The 19,747-nt window shown below is 34.4% G+C and overlaps 1 protein-coding gene across 9 annotated transcripts; it reads right to left on the bottom strand.

Moving 5' to 3' along the window:
* Positions 1 to 8,135: 8,135 nt before the first annotated feature.
* On the bottom strand, positions 8,136 to 18,101 carry LOC104601457 (protein ELC-like). Of its 9 annotated transcripts, none has more exons than XR_735875.3 (3): positions 16,563 to 18,099; positions 14,638 to 14,717; positions 8,136 to 8,565 (listed from the first exon to the last, which is right to left on the bottom strand). XR_735875.3 is itself a non-coding variant. In XM_088898479.1 (3 exons), exons 1-2 carry the CDS (start codon positions 17,794 to 17,796, stop codon positions 14,666 to 14,668), a joined length of 1,260 nt encoding a protein of 419 aa, XP_088754605.1. In that variant the 5' UTR covers positions 17,797 to 18,101; the 3' UTR covers positions 8,136 to 8,565; positions 14,638 to 14,665. The 9 variants fall into 9 exon arrangements, 5 of the variants coding, with proteins under 5 accessions (XP_088754605.1, XP_088754604.1, XP_088754606.1 ...); XM_088898479.1 differs by having other exon boundaries at positions 16,589 to 18,101; XR_002022885.2 differs by lacking the exon at positions 8,136 to 8,565 and adding an exon at positions 11,160 to 11,683.
* Between the last annotated feature and the right edge of the window lie 1,646 nt (positions 18,102 to 19,747).

The following is a 19,747-nucleotide window of genomic DNA, read 5'->3' as shown; positions in this document are numbered from 1 at the left end:
ATTTATTTCTACATTATAAATCTTATTTCACCATATGGTTGGGAATAGTTATATTGGGGGAATTGACACCAATATAAGGGGCTATTGTATAATAGATAGGGATGTTGGAAGTAAAATTTTGAGATATAGGTTTTAGTGAAATTTCTTTTAATATTAATTTATTCTAAATTTTTTATTAATCATTTATTCTTTTTTATCTATCATCTTTTTATCACTATAATCAAATCATTAATAATTCTCTTATTTAAAGATTTCACTATATCTCTAAAAAAATATAATACATTTCAAACTACTAATTATTACTATAATCAATTTTAAATAATTGGTTTTAGATGACACATCATCACACATTTTATATTGTGAATGTACAGTGCATTCTAAAGTTCTGAGATTTGATATGCATATATTTTCTTAAAATATTTAAAATTAAATATATTTATGAATGTTTCAAAGTATGGTGGGTTTTGAATTATAAGACTTTGGTATAGTTCAAATCTCACAATACATTTACTTTCAAATCTTAATGTAATTCAACTTGGAATGTTTCACGTTATAAAAGAATGCAACTTTTTTATAATGTATTCTAGAACCAAGCAAAATAAGTCATAATCAATGTTCAAAATATAAAAAACTCATAGCGTATTAAAAAACAATTTTAATATGCATATCAAGATGCGTATGCATATTGAAAAAATGCATATATATATAATTGAATATGATAATGGATATACATGAAAACACTATAATAATTCAATATAACATAATACAATTCAACACAAAATATTAATGTCTAATAATTAAAAAAAACATTTAATAACAAAAGTGTAAAACATATCTTCGTTAATGATAATGTCCGCTAATAACATATGCAATATAATTAAAAAAATTAATAAATAGATACTAAAATAATAAAAAATTAAAAAATTCATTATTTGATAAATTATTTACTTATATATCTAAAGTCAAGTAATAGCAATCAATACTTTAATAGATAAGGAGTTTCTTATAGGTTCATAAATACTTATATTTACATTGTGTTAGTCTCTAATCAAAAAGCGATATCCACCCCAACTTATTCTATTAGAATATGCCCTTATTTGATTTCACTTCTAAAAAGTATTTCTTTTAACAAGTACTTTTAAGAACTAGGACCACCCATTAAGTGTTTTTATATGTTTATTAAAAAAGTTGGAAAGTACTTTTTGTTACAAAAAGTACTTAAAAAAGTGGCCTGAAGTTGACTTTTTTTCAATACCTCTTGGAAAAGTACTTCTTCCAATAGAATGGGACGAACCAGTCTCTAGTATTTTTTAATATCCAAAATACCCCCGCCCGAGGGTTTTACCTCCCTCTCCTTTTATTTGAACGAAAACCATGTAGCAGTACGCCCAGTTACAGGTCCACTGGCGATGATCGACGATGAAGAAAAATGCCAACAAACCTATCATTTCGCCATTTTCTTACATTTTATGAAGTTTTTCTTCATATTAAGCCATTTTCACGGGTTTTTTAAACTTGAAACTCCCCTGTTTGATGTGTTCGTAAATCTGCAATTTAGAAGAGTTTAACAGAAACAATCTCACCATCCAACCAAGGAGGTTAGTTTGCCCAACTCCTCCCCTCCATGTTTGGTGTTTTTTATTGAGGTTGGATGAATATTTGGTTGCATTTTGAGTGAAGTGGAGGCTAAAATTGTCATTTGTGTCAATATAAGCATTTATGGGAAAAGTAGTTTACCAAACATCTCCACCCCAATAAGTGCTTAAAAACATAATAAGTGATTTGGCAAGTGGGTCACCAAATAGCCTTAAGTGGCTGTTAAAATAAGTATTTCTAAGAAGTATTTGTGCATAACAACCACTTAGCGCTTGTTTGGTTCCATTTACGTTTGTCAAATAAATGTTGCCACCTCAGTGCCACCTCAAGTTTTGGCACAATAAATGTTTATTGTCATCGAAACAACTGTTTGGTGGAAGCATTTAATGAAAACACAAAAAAACGTTTTCGGCGTTTATTTTTATCGATTTTTGTGAAATTAGCTGTCGATGCTTATTTCTCGCTCCCTCCGACAGTTGTGCGTTTTATGAAACACTACGGTGACATGGCTCCTACGTGTCAACTAACATGGCGCATTTAGGTTTTGATTTGGTGCAACCCAGATCTACCATCCCAATATGTTTTGTTTCTCTCATCGATGACCTAAGTTCTAACCACAAACTAGAGAGAGGAGTTTTTGCCGCCCGTAGAGGAGGAAACCCTAGCGACGATCGGAGGAGTGACACCGAAGGGAGGAGCAATTGACGCCGTTCTTCGTTGGCATTGTGTCTTGTATTCCCTGACCTTCGATTCCATTTGTGAATGATTTATTTGATTTTTCTCTCTGTTTTCTCCTAACATTTGGTTTTCCCTAACCTTCGGCAAAGTCTCTACTTTTTCTCTCTGTTTTCTTTGAGCCCATAGAGAGAGTTTCTCGTATCTACAACAATCAAATGCGAAGTAGAGGGTATGTTTTAATCTCTAAGATCTATGGTTAATTTTAATGTTCGTCCGTTATTATCTTGTGCTATGTTTCGCAAATATAATATCCAATGAACATCTTTGAGTTCATGGTAGTTCTTTTCAAGATCGAAATGGAAAACCACAATGAAAATGTCACATTGAAATATCCATATCATTGTTTCTTGAAGCATGCCACCAAACAACATGAAATGGAAAAACATTTATTATTGCTGAGGTGTAAAGAGGCATTTCTTGAAATGCCTAAAATAAACTTAATCAAACAACAAAAAGAAAAATGTTTAAAATAGGCGTTTATTAGATAAACGTTTTTCTAATAAACGCCCATCCAATAAACATAAACGGAACCAAACGCATACTTAATCATCAAATAGGGACTATGACATTATGTATATTTGCTTCCAATGCTCAAATTGCTTCTTATTTTAATATTATTGATAACAAAGTTGAGCCTATTACTATTATCCATATCTTTCACTAAGATCACCAAAAGGCTAAGAATTCATTATAGTTCTAAGAGTTATATTTGTACGGCCTATGTCATGTGACTCATATTTATATTGAGTAAAGTTGTAGACATAATCAGAAATTGAATTCAAACTTATACTACTTAATATATGCATCATCTCATTATTACCCATTAATCTTCCATAACTTCGGTTTCATTCATATAGTCTTCCAAACCATAAGAACCATAACTAGAACAAACCATTAATTACATATCGTTACAAATAAGGCAATATTACTCTTAAATAAATGATATTGAATCATTCATTAATAGTATATATTTAACAAAAGCACAACTAGCATCATATTGATTATAACCATCAACTTTAACATAACCACCTTTATTATATTTATAACCAATATATGTAATAATTCCACCACCATCATTATCACCAAATTCATCACTATTACCAGCTTCATTATTGTTAATCTATTCTTTAATCCAATTATCAACATTTATCCCAATTTGATTAACAATATAGAGATCAAGTCTTTAGAAGAAACCATTTGTGATAATACCCTTTATTGTTATTTTACAAATATAGGGATTAGAAGAAATCATATATTAACCACCATTTAGCTAAAAAATAAAAAATACATATTTAATATAAATATAAAATGCATAACATTAAAAAATAAATTGTTGACATTTAATATTAAAAAATAAAAGAATTAAGAATATATTAAAATTTTAATTACTTGATAGGAAAAGAAGCTTGATGCTCTTGTTGACAAGGATATGAAAAACAACTACGACCCAATCGAACTTGGGGAAATGACTAAAGTGGCTCTCTTATGCACTTAGTACCTTCCAGGATACAGACCGAAGATGTCTAAAGTTGTTCGAATGCTCGAAGGTGATGGGCTTGCAGAGGGATGGGAAGTTTCCTGGAGAGCTGAAGCAACTAAATTTAAACCCCATGAATTTTCCTTGTTAGAACGGTACTCTGATCTCACAGATGACTCTTCCTTACTTGTTGAAGCAATGGAGTTCTCAGGCCCAAAGTGAATTACTTTGAAAAAGAAGAAATAAGACAGAACAGAAAGACAAAGAATTAGAGGTGTCAATTGGACTGGATTTGGCCCAACCCAATCCAGTCCAATGTGATTCCACTTATAAATGGACTGGACCCAATCCAGTCAAAATCCAATACAATCCATTAAAATGTAAATAGACTGGATTGGATCCAATCCAAACCAAATGAAATATCAAAAATTATATAAAAAAACTGAATATATAAAAAATTACAAAAATATATTAAAATGAAGAAAATCGGAAAATTACAAAAATATACCCTTTCGACATTGAAAAAGCACTTTTGTAATAGAAGTGCTTTTACAAAAGTACTTTTGAATAAATTCATCAAAAAAAAGTACTTTGGTATAAGTGCTTTTGTAAAAGTACTTTTGTAGAAGTGCTTTTATAAAAGTACTTTTATAAATGTACTTTCATAGAAGTGCTTTTATAAAAGTACTTTTGTAGAAGTGCTTTTATAAAAGTACTTTTGTAGAAGTGCTTTTATAAAAGTACTTTCATATAAGTGCTTTTATAAAAGTACTTCCATAAAAGTGCTTTCGTAAAAGTACTTCCGTAAAAGTGTTTTTATAAAAACTAAAAAGTACTTCTGTAAGTTTTTTTGTAAAAGTACTTTTGTATGTGCTTTCGTAAAAGTACTTTTGTAAAAGTGCTTTTTATAAAACTGCTTCTGTAAAAGTGCTTTCATAAAAGTACTTTTCATAAAATTACTTTTATAAAAGTGCTTTCGTAAAAGTACTTTCATAAAAGTGATTTTATGCCAGCTTCAGTTCTGATTGGTTTCAAATTGGACAAGGGTTCGGCTTCATGATCAGATTATTAGAAATTTGGTTTATGTCCAATTCAGACCAATAAGAATACGGACCAATGTATTTTGGATTGGCCCAATCCAATAATTATAACAGACTGTCCAAATCCGATTTAATAAGGTTTGGATCAGATTCAATCCAATCCAGAGGCTGTTCAAAAGAATCAGGCCTCCATCAAAAGAGTTTTGTTGTATAGTAATATTAGTATATCAGATCTCTGAAAGGTTATGATGTTAATTCCCGAAACCTGGCTGTACAGAATTTGATTTTGAGATATTGACATTAATTGTAAGGTGCATTCCGTGTCCTCCTCCCAGTTGAGTGAAAGAATCTTGATTGGGGGATGTCCATTTAGGGTCATGAGGTTGCAGGAATAATGTTCTTGACAATGGTTTTTCTTTTGTTTTCTTGAAATTCTAATAAAAGACAGATATAAAAGAGACATTATAAATTTATAATTATGGGTATGGATTGGAGAGTGTACTTTGTACCTTATAACATGAATTCCATTTCCATCTTCAAGTGTTGTTAATTCCCATTACAGTTTAAACGTAATTATCTATATTCAGTACTTCTCACTCTAATCATATTGGACTTTGATAATTAGTCAGAAGGCTTTCCATTCTCATACTTTTGACACCTGGTAACCCACATGGGATCTAATCTTTCAATTTTTTTCTTGCAATGCAAGAGCCTATACTGAGAAGAAACTCAGCCATTGTGAGCTGAAGATCCAGACTGCCTAAAGTCGGCCATTGTTTTTTTTTTTTTTTTTTGATGAATCTAAACTCAGCCATTGTTCTATGATAGATGGTTTGGGTAGGCAAGGTAAAGTTGACGATACTTACAGATTGTTTGAGAGAATGGTTACCGGCTTCTGGAGGAAATGAAGACAAAGGGTGACCAACCCACAGTGGTTACATATGGATCATCCATTCATGGGCTTTCCAAGACCGACAGGCTTGATGAAGCATACATGCTCTTTGAAGAAGCAAAACCAATAGTAGGCATAAATGTAGTAATGTATAGCAGTCTTATTGATGGTTTTGGAAAGGTTGGTAGAATAGATGAGGCATATCTTATCATGGAAGAGTTGATCCACAAGGGATTGACACCTAATGTGTACACATGGAACTACCTTCTTGATGCCTTAGTGAAGACAGGAAATTAATGAAACCCTTGTCTTCTTTCAGTCCATGAAAGACCTTTGTTGCTTTTTAATTGGTAAAGCCCATGGCACCCCAAATGCCATCACTTAAAACATTATCATAAATGTGTGCACAGAAAGCCAAACCTCTGTTGCTTTCAAACCCCAAATGCCATCACTTATAAACAAGGTTCAAAAAATCAACACGTATTGGCCCGTATCGGGAGCTTCCCGATACGCCCCTACAGAAGGTGTATCGGGGTTTTGACCGGTTCAGAGGGTGGATGGACCAGACCTTAAACCAGCCCCTCTGAACTGGATTTGAAAAAAAAAAAAAAAAACTAAAAAAAAACAACCAATACTGGTCGAGCGTATCAGGCATATTGATATTTTGAACCTTGCTTACAACAAGCTTTTACTTTTTAGGTACTTGTGGATGGAAAGAGAAAATTGATGCAGGAAGAAAAAAGTAGCTACTGTATTCTTTGCAAGTTACAAGTTGTCTTTTATAAGAACTTTAGGTGTTTAGGAATGAATAAGGAGTTCTATTTTTATCTGTTTTAGTTTATTAGAAGTTCTATAGGTTGTCAAGTGGGTGTTGATTTGTTGTTGTTTTTCTATTTAATCTAAATACCTTAGTTATATTATGAATAATTTTAACTTGTTTGCAGACAGCTGATTCTCTAGAGTTATTTGCCCTGTTTTAAAGTTTAGTTGTAATTAGTAAGGGTGCAACTCAGGTTGGCTTGTCATCCATGGCAGCTCCATTGCCTCCATGTTCTATACTCAGTCCCCACCACAAACCAGTAGTAGAATTCTTGACCTAGCTTGTCTTGAATTTCAAGAAATAGAATGGTAAGATAATGAAAAAATAAAGTGAGAGAGGAGAGGAAGAAGAAGAATAGGAAAGAGGAGAGAAAAAAATCGGCGATGATTTACCTCTTAATCACTGTCATCGGAGTTTCAGTTCTGACCAGTATTTCAAACTTCAGCTGCCAAAGGAGGGAGTGATGGAGAGAGAGAGAGAGAGAGGAGTGGGGGTTAGAAAGTTGGAATCGGATAGAGAAAGGTTTGAGGGGTTTTTTTTGTCATTTTGGTTTTTCCTTATATTAAATAGCGGGAATTGGATTCCGATTCCGGGGGGGTGGGTCGGGAATGACTGTTCCCTCAAATGGGGGATTACCATTCCACCCAGAATGGGAATTGGATTCCGATTCCGCCCAACCAAACACTTGGACCATTCCGATTCCAATTCTGGGCCCCTATTCCTGCGAACCAAATGGACTCTCAATTTAATTAATAAAGATAATATAAGTTTTAAACTATATATTATTATTATTGAAAATCAGGTTTTTAAAGGACATGTTTCCTTTTTTTTTTTTTGAAGGGGGAGAGTAAAGAAAGAACAGGTTCCATGGGTAAACCCTGGAACCAACCCCAGAACTGCCAAGGCCAGAACCAACCTTCACAGGGTAAGTTCTGGTTCCAAAAACCTGGAACTGACCCCTACAAGGTAGGTTCCAGGTTCTGCTATGGAACCAAACCAAACTGACCCATGCTCACCCCTAGGGGAAAGGATACATGTTCAGCAAAGAATTAATTAAATGGAGCTTATTGGTATTTTGGTTGCCTCTAAGGATAGCCACAAAACCAGAACTGACATAATCGGTTTGGTCTGTCAGGTAGACCTTAACCCATTGACATCCCTAAGTTAGACATACTTAGGAGCACTGGGAGAAATTGGATTTTCTCACTAAATATGGCACACGGACAATTTTTTCACATAAAAAGAACAGTATTTAAAAGATATACATTTCTCTTCTTAAAACCGTCTTCACTGTAAAGATTAATACAGCAGAAAAAAAAAGTAAACCTGCATTAGATGGAAACCCCAGAGTGGAGGGAGGGTGTTCAGATAATGCTTGCCTTTCAACTATGGATGTCTATTACCTAGTGTTGAGTCATCACCTATTACCATCTCAACCAACAAATAGCACTCTTATAGCAATTTGTTAATCGGGACAAAACCACAGAACCAGAACTGAACATGCAGTTACATTTTCTGTTTTTTTTTTTTGACAAAAATGTACACTGTTGCTTTTCTCAGTTAAAAGAAAAATTTATGTAGAAAAATAATTTCTTAAGTATTTAAACATGCAACAGTACAACAATATGATATATTTGTAATTTTGTACACTAGGGAGAAAAGAAAATCATCCTCCTATTCTTTCCGATTTCTAGAATTTGAATTAGTACAAATATGAAAATCTTATGCAAGTGGTAAAGATAAATCATCCTACTTATTTCTCTTCTATGAGCTTATCCAAGGCTGTATTTGGTTTGAAAGAAAAGGTAGGGAAAAGTGTAAATTTCCCTACCTTTCCCTGCCTTTTCTTTCAAACCAAATACAGCCTAAAGGATACATGTTTACATAATGAGTACAAAACCTTGGGAGAAACTGGGAATCAGGTTGCATCCTTTTTTATGTGACCTGTAACACTTGTAGACTACTCTTGACCTTGGCATGGAGCAAGTCTTTCTAGGGTACCCTAAGAATGAAAGGATCAAAATAACACAGGAATAACAGTTAGTACCAGCCCATAGTGGGAGCACAAGTGACATCATCAAATGATGGACTTCAGTCTTAAAACAAGCCAAGATGAATGAAGTGTTAAGCATCATGATGAATGATAAGAGCAGTTAAACAAAAGAATGAAAAGATGTCACCTCTCTACTATAGTGGCAACAAGACTTGGTGCTATCATTTAATCCCGATGGAATTCCTTCAAGTCAGCATCAATTTCATTCCCTTGATTCTTTAAGGGAAGATAATGGCTATAACATTGGGTTTATCAATATAATACATTCAGATTGAGCAAAAGGTCAGGAGTTAATGCAAATTTGCGATTAAGTTACCCCTCCATCTTTGTTACCGGATCTTTTGCAGACAAAGTAGTATGCAGAGTCCAAATATTCCTAATATCAGTGAGATTCTTCACAGTATTGATGAACTAGGGACATTTTTGAACATCAAATAATGTCTCTGATATTATGCTTCCCCCTTCCACCCCTCCTCACAGTATTGATGAACTAGGAGAAAGTGGAAATCTAGGGATTGACACTTTCAGATGTCCATATTTGTGTTTATGACGGCATTGTAGACTTATAATGTCATATTAATAAAAAAAATCTTCTGCAGAGATGGTGCAACAGATGCATGCACAATTTCTCTGTCTTGATTATACTTCTCTTTCCTCTCTTCTTCCTCTTCTGAAAAATATCTTCTACCAGTTGTGTCAAGTAAACTAGGTAATATACGATACTTAACAATTCATCCACAGTTCATCCTACCTCTTTTTTTTTTTTTTGATAAAACGGAAGGGGCTACTCAAGTTGGGGGTATAGCACCCAAGGATTAAAGTATCGGTATCAGGTATCGTATCGGACCACTTGGATACGGATATGGGTACACTTTGGAAATGCTAGATACGGACAAAAATATGAATATGCCAAAAAATGCATATAAATTCCATAAATGTATTAATAACATTATTTTTAAGATCAAAATAGCCATAATTAATATATAAATGCATAAAAAATGTATATTCTAAAGGTATATGTGAAGAAATATACTACAATTAATATAGTGGGATGCATACAAATCATAAAATTTTATTGATAATCTATCAATCAAGAATCATGGAACATATTATATATATTTTTTACAAATTAATACATGCACAAAGTTATTATTATGTTATTTTCTATTGAATTTCAAGGCACAAAACATATACAACTATTATATGTGAATTATTATATCAATTATTTTATAGCGGGATGCATAGAAATCATACAATTTTATTGATCATGTATCAATCAAGAATCTTGGAACATATTATATATTTTCTTTACAAATTAATACATGCATAAAGCTATCATTATGTTATTTTCTACTGAATTTCAAGGCACAAAACATATGCAACTATTATATGTGAATTATTATGCTAATTATTTTCTATTTTACTATTTTTAATTTTTAATATTAACCCAAAGTCAACTAAAAACTAGTTCTCAAATGTTTAGTTAACAATATTTTTATTTTTGTAAACAATAAACACGTTATTATAAAATGTAATTAAAATACCAATTAAAATTTTATAAAAATATATAATATTAACTTAAAATATATCAAATATATTAAATTTTCTAAGATACACATCATATGCAAATTCATAATTTTTAACTACTAAAATATTTTTATCTCCATAAATTTTGAGATAAAAAAAAAATCATTGTTTGATATAAACGTAGATTAATGGATTTGACAAATTCAATAATTATTCGATTATTAATTTAATTCAAACTAAAATATTAATTAATAATTTATAAAATTTTAAGATACATATCATGTTCAAATTTATAAATATTAAGTACTAAAATAATTATTCTATTATTACTATCTTTATTCGTATAAATTTCTTTAGATTAAAGTACATCATCTCTTCAAGGATTTCTCCTCAGCGGACTTAATTAGAAATTGGAGTGTTATAGCTATATCCTCGCCTTCCTCCCCTGTGGTACAAGATTGTTAGGTACCACCGCCTCAGTTCAAGATGAAGCTAAACTTTGATGGAAGCTCCTTGGGCAATCTAGGTCCGTCGAGAGTTGGAAACGAGGAAGGAAAAGTCTTGAACCTCTACTCGGGCCCAATTGGGGTGGGAGACTCATTAAGTGCAGAAGTAATGGCCTTACTTCAAGGTTTGAAATTGGCAAAACAATGGGGCATGCAGCAATTAGAAGTGGAAGGATACTCCAAGTTGGTAATAGGGTGGATGCAAACTGGAAACCTGGGAGTGTGGTCTCTTAGACAGCCTCTAAGAAAGATTATTAGCTTAGCAAGGGAGACTGGGGTGCACTTTAATTGGGTAAGAAGGTCAGAAAATGGAATGGCTGACACTTCAGCTAAGCAAGGAGTTACTAGGGAGGCTTTGTTCTGGGCCTGTTTGTAAGTTTTTGATTTTCTTTTTCCATCCTTTTTGTGGGTGGTAAGCCTGTAATCTTTTTAATTATCTAAGGAAAGTTATCGTTTCCTATAAAAAAAATGTGGATTTAAGAAATTTATTCTATAGTTTATAAATAATAGTTTTTTTTTGGAAAAGGTAAAGTAATATTTATTGAGAATGAAATACACACAAGAGGCTGAGATCAGTCCCAGAACAGGCTGACTGGTCTATTCAACAATTACACAAGCCATCAAGACAAAGAAAATAATACATCTGACACATTACAGTTTCTAAAATCTGCCACCACAAACAACCAAGAAATCAGCTTGCCCACTAACTTCTGGGTTAAGTCCTCCAGACTTAAAAACTTGTTACTAAACACCCTTCTATTCCCCTCGGTCCAGATACACCAAATTACAGCACTTGGAATCATCTTCCATAAAGTCTTCTTTTTCTTGCTCAAGCCCAAAATATGCCAGCAACATAACAGCTCTTTTACCGACCTTGGCATCACACAACAAACATTCAAGGAGTTGAGAAAGTGGTTCCACAACTGAGCAAAAAACGGGCAGTGGATACACAAATGATCAGAAGATTCAGCACTGCACCCACATAAGCTGCAAGACAGGTCCGAAATCTGAAATCCCCTGCTCACGAGGTTCACCTTGGAAAGGCATTTATTAAGAGCCATAGTCCAAACTAGGAAGCTGGCTTTAGTTTTGAATATCATTTTTTTATTTTGTTGGAATTGTTAAACACAAACGTATGTTATTAGTCCGCATTAAATGTGGACACTAGAATTGAGAAAATATTATTTTATTTCATTTACTTTCATAAGGTGAAAGGTGGCCTAGTGGATTAACACTGGTTGATTTGCGTTCGAATCATTTCAGTCGCATTTTTTACAAATAAACACGCGAGAAATACATCAATTTGTATCGTCCCATATCGATGTGTATTAGTTGATACAACACAATACGGACCGATACAAATGTGTATCGCTCCGATTAGGGTTGTTCACAAACAATGCCAAACTGACCAAACCGGCCCAACCCAACCTGATTTGGTCAGTTTTTCATCACCACCGGTCGGTTTCGGGTTGTGAAGAGGAACAAACTGATAATTCGGTTCGATTTCGATTTTCATGTGTGAAAACCAAAACTGAACCAAACCGAACCGAGTTAGTTAGCTTCTGATTTCCTAGTTTGTCCCTAATTAGGTAATCCCTATGATTTAAGCTTTATTAGTGATGTTCAGTTCAGCTTATGGATGAAATGATGTTCGGTAACTTAGTTACAAGTTTAAGATTTTTTAGCAGCCATGGTGGGAGAGATTTTACTAGACTGCTATTGTTACTGTAGCTGAATCATTCAGCCCATCACAAGCCCATTGGTCTTATGAGTATCTATGAATGCCAAATGGCAAATGCAGCCTTAATCATGGTGTGTAATGGGCCAAAAATCAAACTTGAACTGAAACTTGTAGTTTTGGAACGCATAGGACCAAGTCGCATTGAATCCAATGATAAACCGACCGATTAAACCGATAAACCGACCCAAACCGACCCTTCATGTTTGGGTCGGTTTTGCTTAATGGCAGGTTGGTTTCGGTTTGCTCTTTAAGTAACCCAACCAGGTCAGGTTGGTTGAACAAAACCTATTAAACCAACCCGTGAACAGCCCTAGCTCTGATACGCACGATTCAGGGGATACGGGTTTAGTCGTAGCGTATCACATATCCCCTCTGGCCAATACTGATGCAATATGCCCCGTATCGGACGTATCATATCGATATTTAAATCCTTGGTAGCACCCCCCCTCCCGTCTCAACTTTTTATCCCCTTCTCATATTTCAATTCTTATCATTTCTTAACTACAAAATAAAAACAAAGAAAAGAAAAAAGAAGAAAATCAGGAAGAGGTGGAAGAAAGCAAGAAACTAGAAGAAGAATATCCAGAGTTTGTCCAACCTCAGGTGATGTAAGATCTCAAGATAGTACATTTTATCTTTTGAGGAAGAACCAAGTCATTTATCAAAAAGAAAAAGGAAGAACCAAGTTAGTCCCAACTCCTGAAGAGTAACAGTACTTGTCTTTGGTTTGTCACTTTCTGAGCATCCTCTTCTCATGTAAATAGATAAAATAGGGCTCCTACTCCTATGAATGCTCTAGTTTAAACAAGTGAACATGGCTGCAAAGCATTGGGCCCTTGGTAGTTCTTATCGACATTATTAACAAGCTGGCAAGACATCTTTTTCTAAGTAAAGACTACATTGTGAAGCAGAAAACTGAGTCTAATCAATTTAAGGGCTAATCAAAATTTGAATGAGCACCAGCCTGAAGGCCCAAATCTGAAGTGATGAAAATGCTAACTCAGGCCAACCCGAGTTGCATTCCTACTAACCATAAAACATCTACAAGCCAGTTAGGCGGATCACCAATCCAAGGAATAAAGAAGGTTTCTTACTGAAGGAACTTAGGATTTAGTTATTATTTACTGTCTGCCATCAGTTCACATTTGACAAGAGGAGAAAAGATGAAAGGTGATAAATACATCTGGACCCTGCATAAACATCGTATCATTTGGGTTCCCAAATTGACCAGCATCATGTTATCTCTTGCCAAAAGCAGGTTTTAGGAAATTGCTCACTGACTGGAGATTGGTTTCCATTGAAATTTGTTACTTTTTTTATTTGCCCACCTTCCCAATAGAGACTACCTTTCCCTCTGCATAGTTCTATTTCTTTAATCTTTTATTATTATGAATAGAAAAGGGGCTAACCAGAATCTATGGAGAAGAAATAAAATGCAGTGGTAGAAGCATAATTTACTTCTGTATTGCCATTTCTACAATGAGATAACTGGTCAAAAATAGAAAAGTCCAACAACTTTACTATGATTATATATTTCTTATTTGCAAAAAAAAAAAAAAAAAAACAGTTAAGCATCAATAATCAGATCCATTCTCATTTTATCCCAAAAATTCAATACTTATGGACCCTCTAAAGTTGCAGAAAAACAAATACAAGAAATAATTTCCTAACCCAAAGTTCTTTTTCTTTTTTAAGACAGTAACTGTGAATTTCATTAATGGAGAAAGTGAGTAGAAATTGAGAATACAGTCATAGAGAGATAAACCCTCTTATCTCTCTCCCATAAACTCTTTATTTTGGATTACAACTGTGCCCAAAAATGTTGATCTCTCCCCACCCGTTGTTTGGCTAAAGAATCAGCCAAGGAATTAGCACTTCTAACCAAATGCAACCTCACTTCCATGTCTTAATCCAAAGTTCTTCCTCAATAACAAAATTATTACCCAATAAATATAAAGATGCAATCGTTAAGAACTCAATTTTATGCATAAATACCTTCATCTCCATTCCATAAATGTTCAAAAAAAATTAAAGAAAAATAGTAACAATACATAAACATATCAAAACAACATATAGGTAGAGCTATTAAGAGAGCATAATAAAGATGAGCTATGAATTTGCTTTAAAAGCTAAACAAATTAAACTCAAACCTACCATACAGCAGTTTGGTAAAAACCTAAGCTATGAGAAATTGGATATTCAATCCCAGATTTTAAACATGAAATGGAATCAAAGTAGAAATGGTACCTGAATCTGCAAGTGGTGGGTTTTTTCATCAGTCAAATATGGCTCTATGATGTTCTTGCTTTTGAAATGATTCTTCCATACTGCAACAATAAAGCAATTTAATGATGGAGCCCTGGGATTGCAATGGGTTCTTTCTTCAATTGAACTCCTCAAACCTTAATTTCAAGTAGGTTTTGCAGCAAAACAACAAATATTAACATTTGAATTGGACTGGATTCTTAACAAATCCAATCGTTAGTATAGATCCAATCGGATCCAATAAGAAAATGGATTTACCAAGTGTGATCCTTGGATTAAATCCAAATCCGATCCATTGACAGCCCTGCAATTTTTTGAATTTGATCAGGTTTCAAGTTTTTTCTTCCAACCCTATGACAATAGATCTTGTCCTTCACATCCTTCCTCTCATACGCCCTCTTAAACTTCTTTTATGGGCCTGCCACATGTAGATCGTCTTTCAAGTGCGAGAAAACCTTGGTTACACGAATCAAATGAGATTTTTTTATCCTTTTTGTCTTCTTGTTAGAATGGTACTTTAACCTCTTCTCCTAGAGTCTCCACAGTCTTCACCATAACTCTTCAAACCCTTTTTAAATCCTTACCCGGGTCACCCTCACTATTTTGACAAACCTGGAAACTGTCATCAAGGTAAAACTCTTCTCCTGCAAAACTGTTCTAATTTTTCCCCCACAACTGTTCCAATGCAATTCTCAAATTGTTTTTTTCCTAAAGATGAAATGAACCTCTTCACAATTGTTCTAGTCCAATTGTCTATTGATTGGACCACTATGGAGTTATTTAGCACAAGCTGAGTGTCTCGTATAGACAAGGAGAAGGCTGAAAACCAAGTCAGCCATATTAATGAGGAAAGCCTGATAACTTGACAGAGGAACAATATTCATGTATCTGACTCCAAATAGTTAGGATAGGGCTTAGTTGAGTTGTTAAAACTATTTCAAAACTGTCAAAGTCAGGTAGCTCAAGGGCATCAGTTGATATACTATATTCACAAATAATGTACGACAAAGGATCCAAATTGTAAGAGAAAATCTTTCTCCTCATATAGAGAGTGTTCTCATATAGTCTACTACAAGAACTGTATGATGTTCGAACTGAGTAATTTGAAATTCAATATCATTCAACCAGTTTCATTATCATTTTATCTTACCTACATGGAATCAGGTCCATAAATCATTTCCTACACTTCACTCTCTCCAGGGCTACATCTATTGACAACTAAGGAAATTGATAAAATTTTGCAGTACTTGTATATATGAAGGTGACCCCATATAGTTGGTATGAGGCTTAGATGATGATGATGTACATGTCCACCATAATAAGTTGTCTATCTAACTAGGGTATAATTAAGTTATATTTTCTTGGACAGTTACTCAACACTACAAATACTATGACAGAGATGGCAACCACCTGTATGCTACTTAAAATATGTATTAAAGTTGGTTTCATTGGTGTAGGTGGTGCAGAGAGTACATAATCTAGGATGTAATCAAACTGGTTAAATGCCCTTAATTTGATGCTACAAATATGAAGTCATCTTAAACATCAATCCCAGATTCCGAATACTGATAATCAGGGTGACATCCAAAGAAAAATATAAATCCTATATCTGGTTAACTACAGTATCTTCAAACAAAATTAGCATTGAAATTGTAATCAGATAAAGAAATCACTATAGATGAATTCGACAAAAAAGAATTCATTGCCATATATCACCTATTCTGTAGTTATAAATTGTTCAATAGCAACTAGTAATTTCCTCACAATACAAATACAAGAAGAAAAATCCAAAAGCCATGACTTATACAAGGAGAAAGAAATACAAAAATATCACAACTAACTAAGCATTAAAGAAACATAATCTCCAGGATATCCGTATAACAGTAAATTAGGGAACCATAAGATACCAATGAATTGTCAACAATTGACATACTGCGACAAGCGAGCTGCCATGTTAGAAACTTGAGTCTGCATCTGTGTAGCCCTAAGCTTTGAAGAAGTAGCACGGTAGAAGAACTGCTCACGCGATAGCGACCTGATGCTCCTTAGGTACTGGTCAAAGGGAATTGACCCTTCCTGAACCGCTTTATCCAATGAATAAATGGCATCCTCTATAGACAAATCTGATGCACTGCATTCGAGCATCTGCTTCGACAGAGCATCAATAGGCTCAAAAACATCATCTATATCCACTTTCCCTATGTTCGCCGTCTTCGACTCGTTCTCCCTCAACCATGCCTCCAAAATATCCGAATTCATCAGAACCATCTGCAATTGCTGCTCTAAACCTTCCTTCTCATCCTGCATCTCCCTCAACCCTTTGGAAAGCTGATCCTCCCTCTGCCGCAAAACCGCCTGGGCACTAAAAAGCCCATCCATCTCGGTCTCTCTATTCTTCCTCAACCCATCGATATCGGCATGTAAGTTACTCAAAAGCTTGTCAATTGCATTTCTCCGGAAAACCTCCGATGGGTCTTCCGTATGATGCCGATGGTGCTGAGGCGATGGCGGGAGCCTCCCACCGTAGGGAGACAATGAAGAGTAAACCCTGGGCGGAATCCCAGGACGAGCTGAGGCCGACGAAGACGCCGAGATCACAGAAGAATTGTCAGGAGGGGTACAGATAGGGTTTGCCGGAGGTGGCGCTGGTCTTTGGCGGGTATAAAGAGGGGGGTCGCGACCGAAGGTAAGACTGAGATTTCGGACCAAATCGACGAGATTGGAACTTGGGTAGATCCAATTCTGGAGATAAGGGAGGGAGACGAGACCGGAGGGATTAACATGGGGGTGGGGGCGCTTGATGATCATGTCCCGAGTTGGAGCGACGTACGCGCAGGGGGGCTGGCGAGGGTAAGACTCCATGAGCCAGATGACGACAGGGATGTTGTACATGACCTCCTGATAGAACATGGGGATGGTGCCTTCGGCTTGGAGGAGATTTACAGTTCGGCCGTCGTTATGAGTGAAGGTGGCCGTCTTGGGCTGGAGGCTGGGGTAGGTGTTGACGAGGGAGAGGAGTTGTTGTCGGATTAGCCATTTGACGTCTTCGGTGTAGGGCAAAGCCGATGGACCTCGCTGGGAGAGGACGCTGCTTAGGAATTGCTGGGTGAATTGGGTATTCTGCGCTGCTGCTCCGGCCATTGCAGATAACCACCGATCGGTTTCTTCTTATTTGTGCTTGGCAGAGGAGAAGATCTTCCGTTCCTGGTCGCCGGAGAGAAACAGCAACGGAGAATTATTGCCGAGGAGCTTTGTTTATTTTTCTCTGCTGAGACGAAAGTCACGAAGAGAGGAGATTTTGCGTTCGAGGAAAAGCCTTCATCAAGGCCTCAAGGGCAGGGAGTTTCCTCTTGGGATGGATTTCCGTGTGATAGGATTGGAATGAGGAGCGTATTTGGGTCGGGTCGACCACAACGCGGTGGGAGTAGGGCTGAATCCCGGGGTAGGATTCGGTTTCGGTTTGGTAAACTCCGAAGAGGGATTATAAAGGTCGCGTTTGCTTTCACAGAAAAACAACAGAAAGTTGAGGGAAAGCTCTTAGCAAATTCCTAAGAATTTATCTCAACTTTCTGTCTTATTTTCTGCCAAACCAAACATACTAAGGTTTTCCTTCTGGGTAAAATCAACCTCCCCCACCCCCCCAAACGCGGAATGAGGTTTTCAACAAATAATGAAACCTCCCCCTAGTTTTGTCTTGAACCTTTGAACATTTCTTGTTCTGTTGTTAGCTTTGATAGAATGGGAGAAATATGAAGAATGTATTTATGGGGGTTTTTGATGTTTGAAATCTAATATAAAAATGTCTTAGGTGGGGATGTGGGGTGAGTTACCTAGCAAGGTTTAAAGTAGGGGTGATCATGGTCCGGGTTGAGCTGAGCTTGGCACATGTAATAAGGGCTATAGGTTGGGCTTGGGCCTGGCCCAGTCCGGGTTATGATTTGTTGTTTCTCTCTTGTTTTAATACTTGGAAATATTTTAATCTTAGTTGATCTACATTTCTCATGTTAAAAATCACACTTTTTTCGGTAATACGAGTAGATCTATGAATTTTTTATGAAGAAAATTGGAAAAATATAAAATAAAAAAAAGAAAATTGGAAAATGTCTCTTTTTTTATTTACATGTAAGGACTTCATATGTTAGAAATCTATGGATGATCTATCATATCCATATAACATTTGAAATTTCTTGTATAATATATTTTTTGAAATTTTCGAAATTAAATAATAAATATTAATTATTTACATTTTCTAATGATTTGTTCATAAATATTGAATATATTATAGTTCTATGGATGATATATCAAATCCACAGACCATTTGATTCTTCCTCAAATATTTTTTGATTATTTTATAATTTTTGGAATTAAAAATAAATAATAATTAAATACACTTTTATGACATACCCATAAGGATTGAATATATTGTAGATCTATGGATGATCCATCATATTGATAGATCATTTGAAATTTGTTCCTCAATTAGTATTTTGTTATTATTTTATTATTTTTAGAATAAAAAATATATTAATTAATTATATTCTTGTGATATACCCATAAAGATTGAATATATTATACATCTATGGATGATCTACAATATCCATAGATCATTTGATATTTCTTCTTCAATTATTATTTTTCTTATTATTTTATAATATTTGGAATTAAAAAATTAATAATAATTAATTATATAATGATATACCCATAAGGATTGAATATATTGCAAATATATAGCCGATCTATCATATACATAGATCATTTGAAATTTCTTCCTTAAATATTATTTTTTTATTATTTTATAATGTTTGGAATTAAATACAATAAATAATAATTAATTATATTTTTTATCATCTACCCATGAGGATTGAATATATTGTAGATATATGGATCAACTATCATATCCCTAAATCATTTGAAATTTCTTCCTCAAATATTATTGTTTTATTTTATAATTTTTAGAATTAAAAATAGATAGTAATTATTTAAATAATAAATAATAATTACTTATATTTTCACTTAGATGTTGTGCCATTGATAATGCCTACTTTATGATTGGAATGTTGGATATGATACATATATTATACAATTAGACTTT

Source organism: Nelumbo nucifera, chromosome 2 (genome assembly GCF_055504915.1).
Source record: "Nelumbo nucifera cultivar China Antique chromosome 2, China Antique-T2T, whole genome shotgun sequence".
NCBI lineage: Eukaryota > Viridiplantae > Streptophyta > Magnoliopsida > Proteales > Nelumbonaceae > Nelumbo > Nelumbo nucifera.
The sequence above is the reverse complement of the archived record's forward strand: the minus strand, read 5'-3'. Positions and strand labels throughout refer to the sequence as shown.

Bases quoted from the DNA above. Each gene is read 5' to 3' on its own strand.
- LOC104601457 (XM_088898479.1), bottom strand. From the start codon at position 17,796: ATGGCCGGAGCAGCAGCGCAGAATACCCAATTCACCCAGCAATTCCTA. The intron at 14,718-16,588 runs GTATGTCAATTG...TTATTGTTGCAG, and splicing joins ATGGCAGCTCGCTTGTCGCA to TATGGAAGAATCATTTCAAA.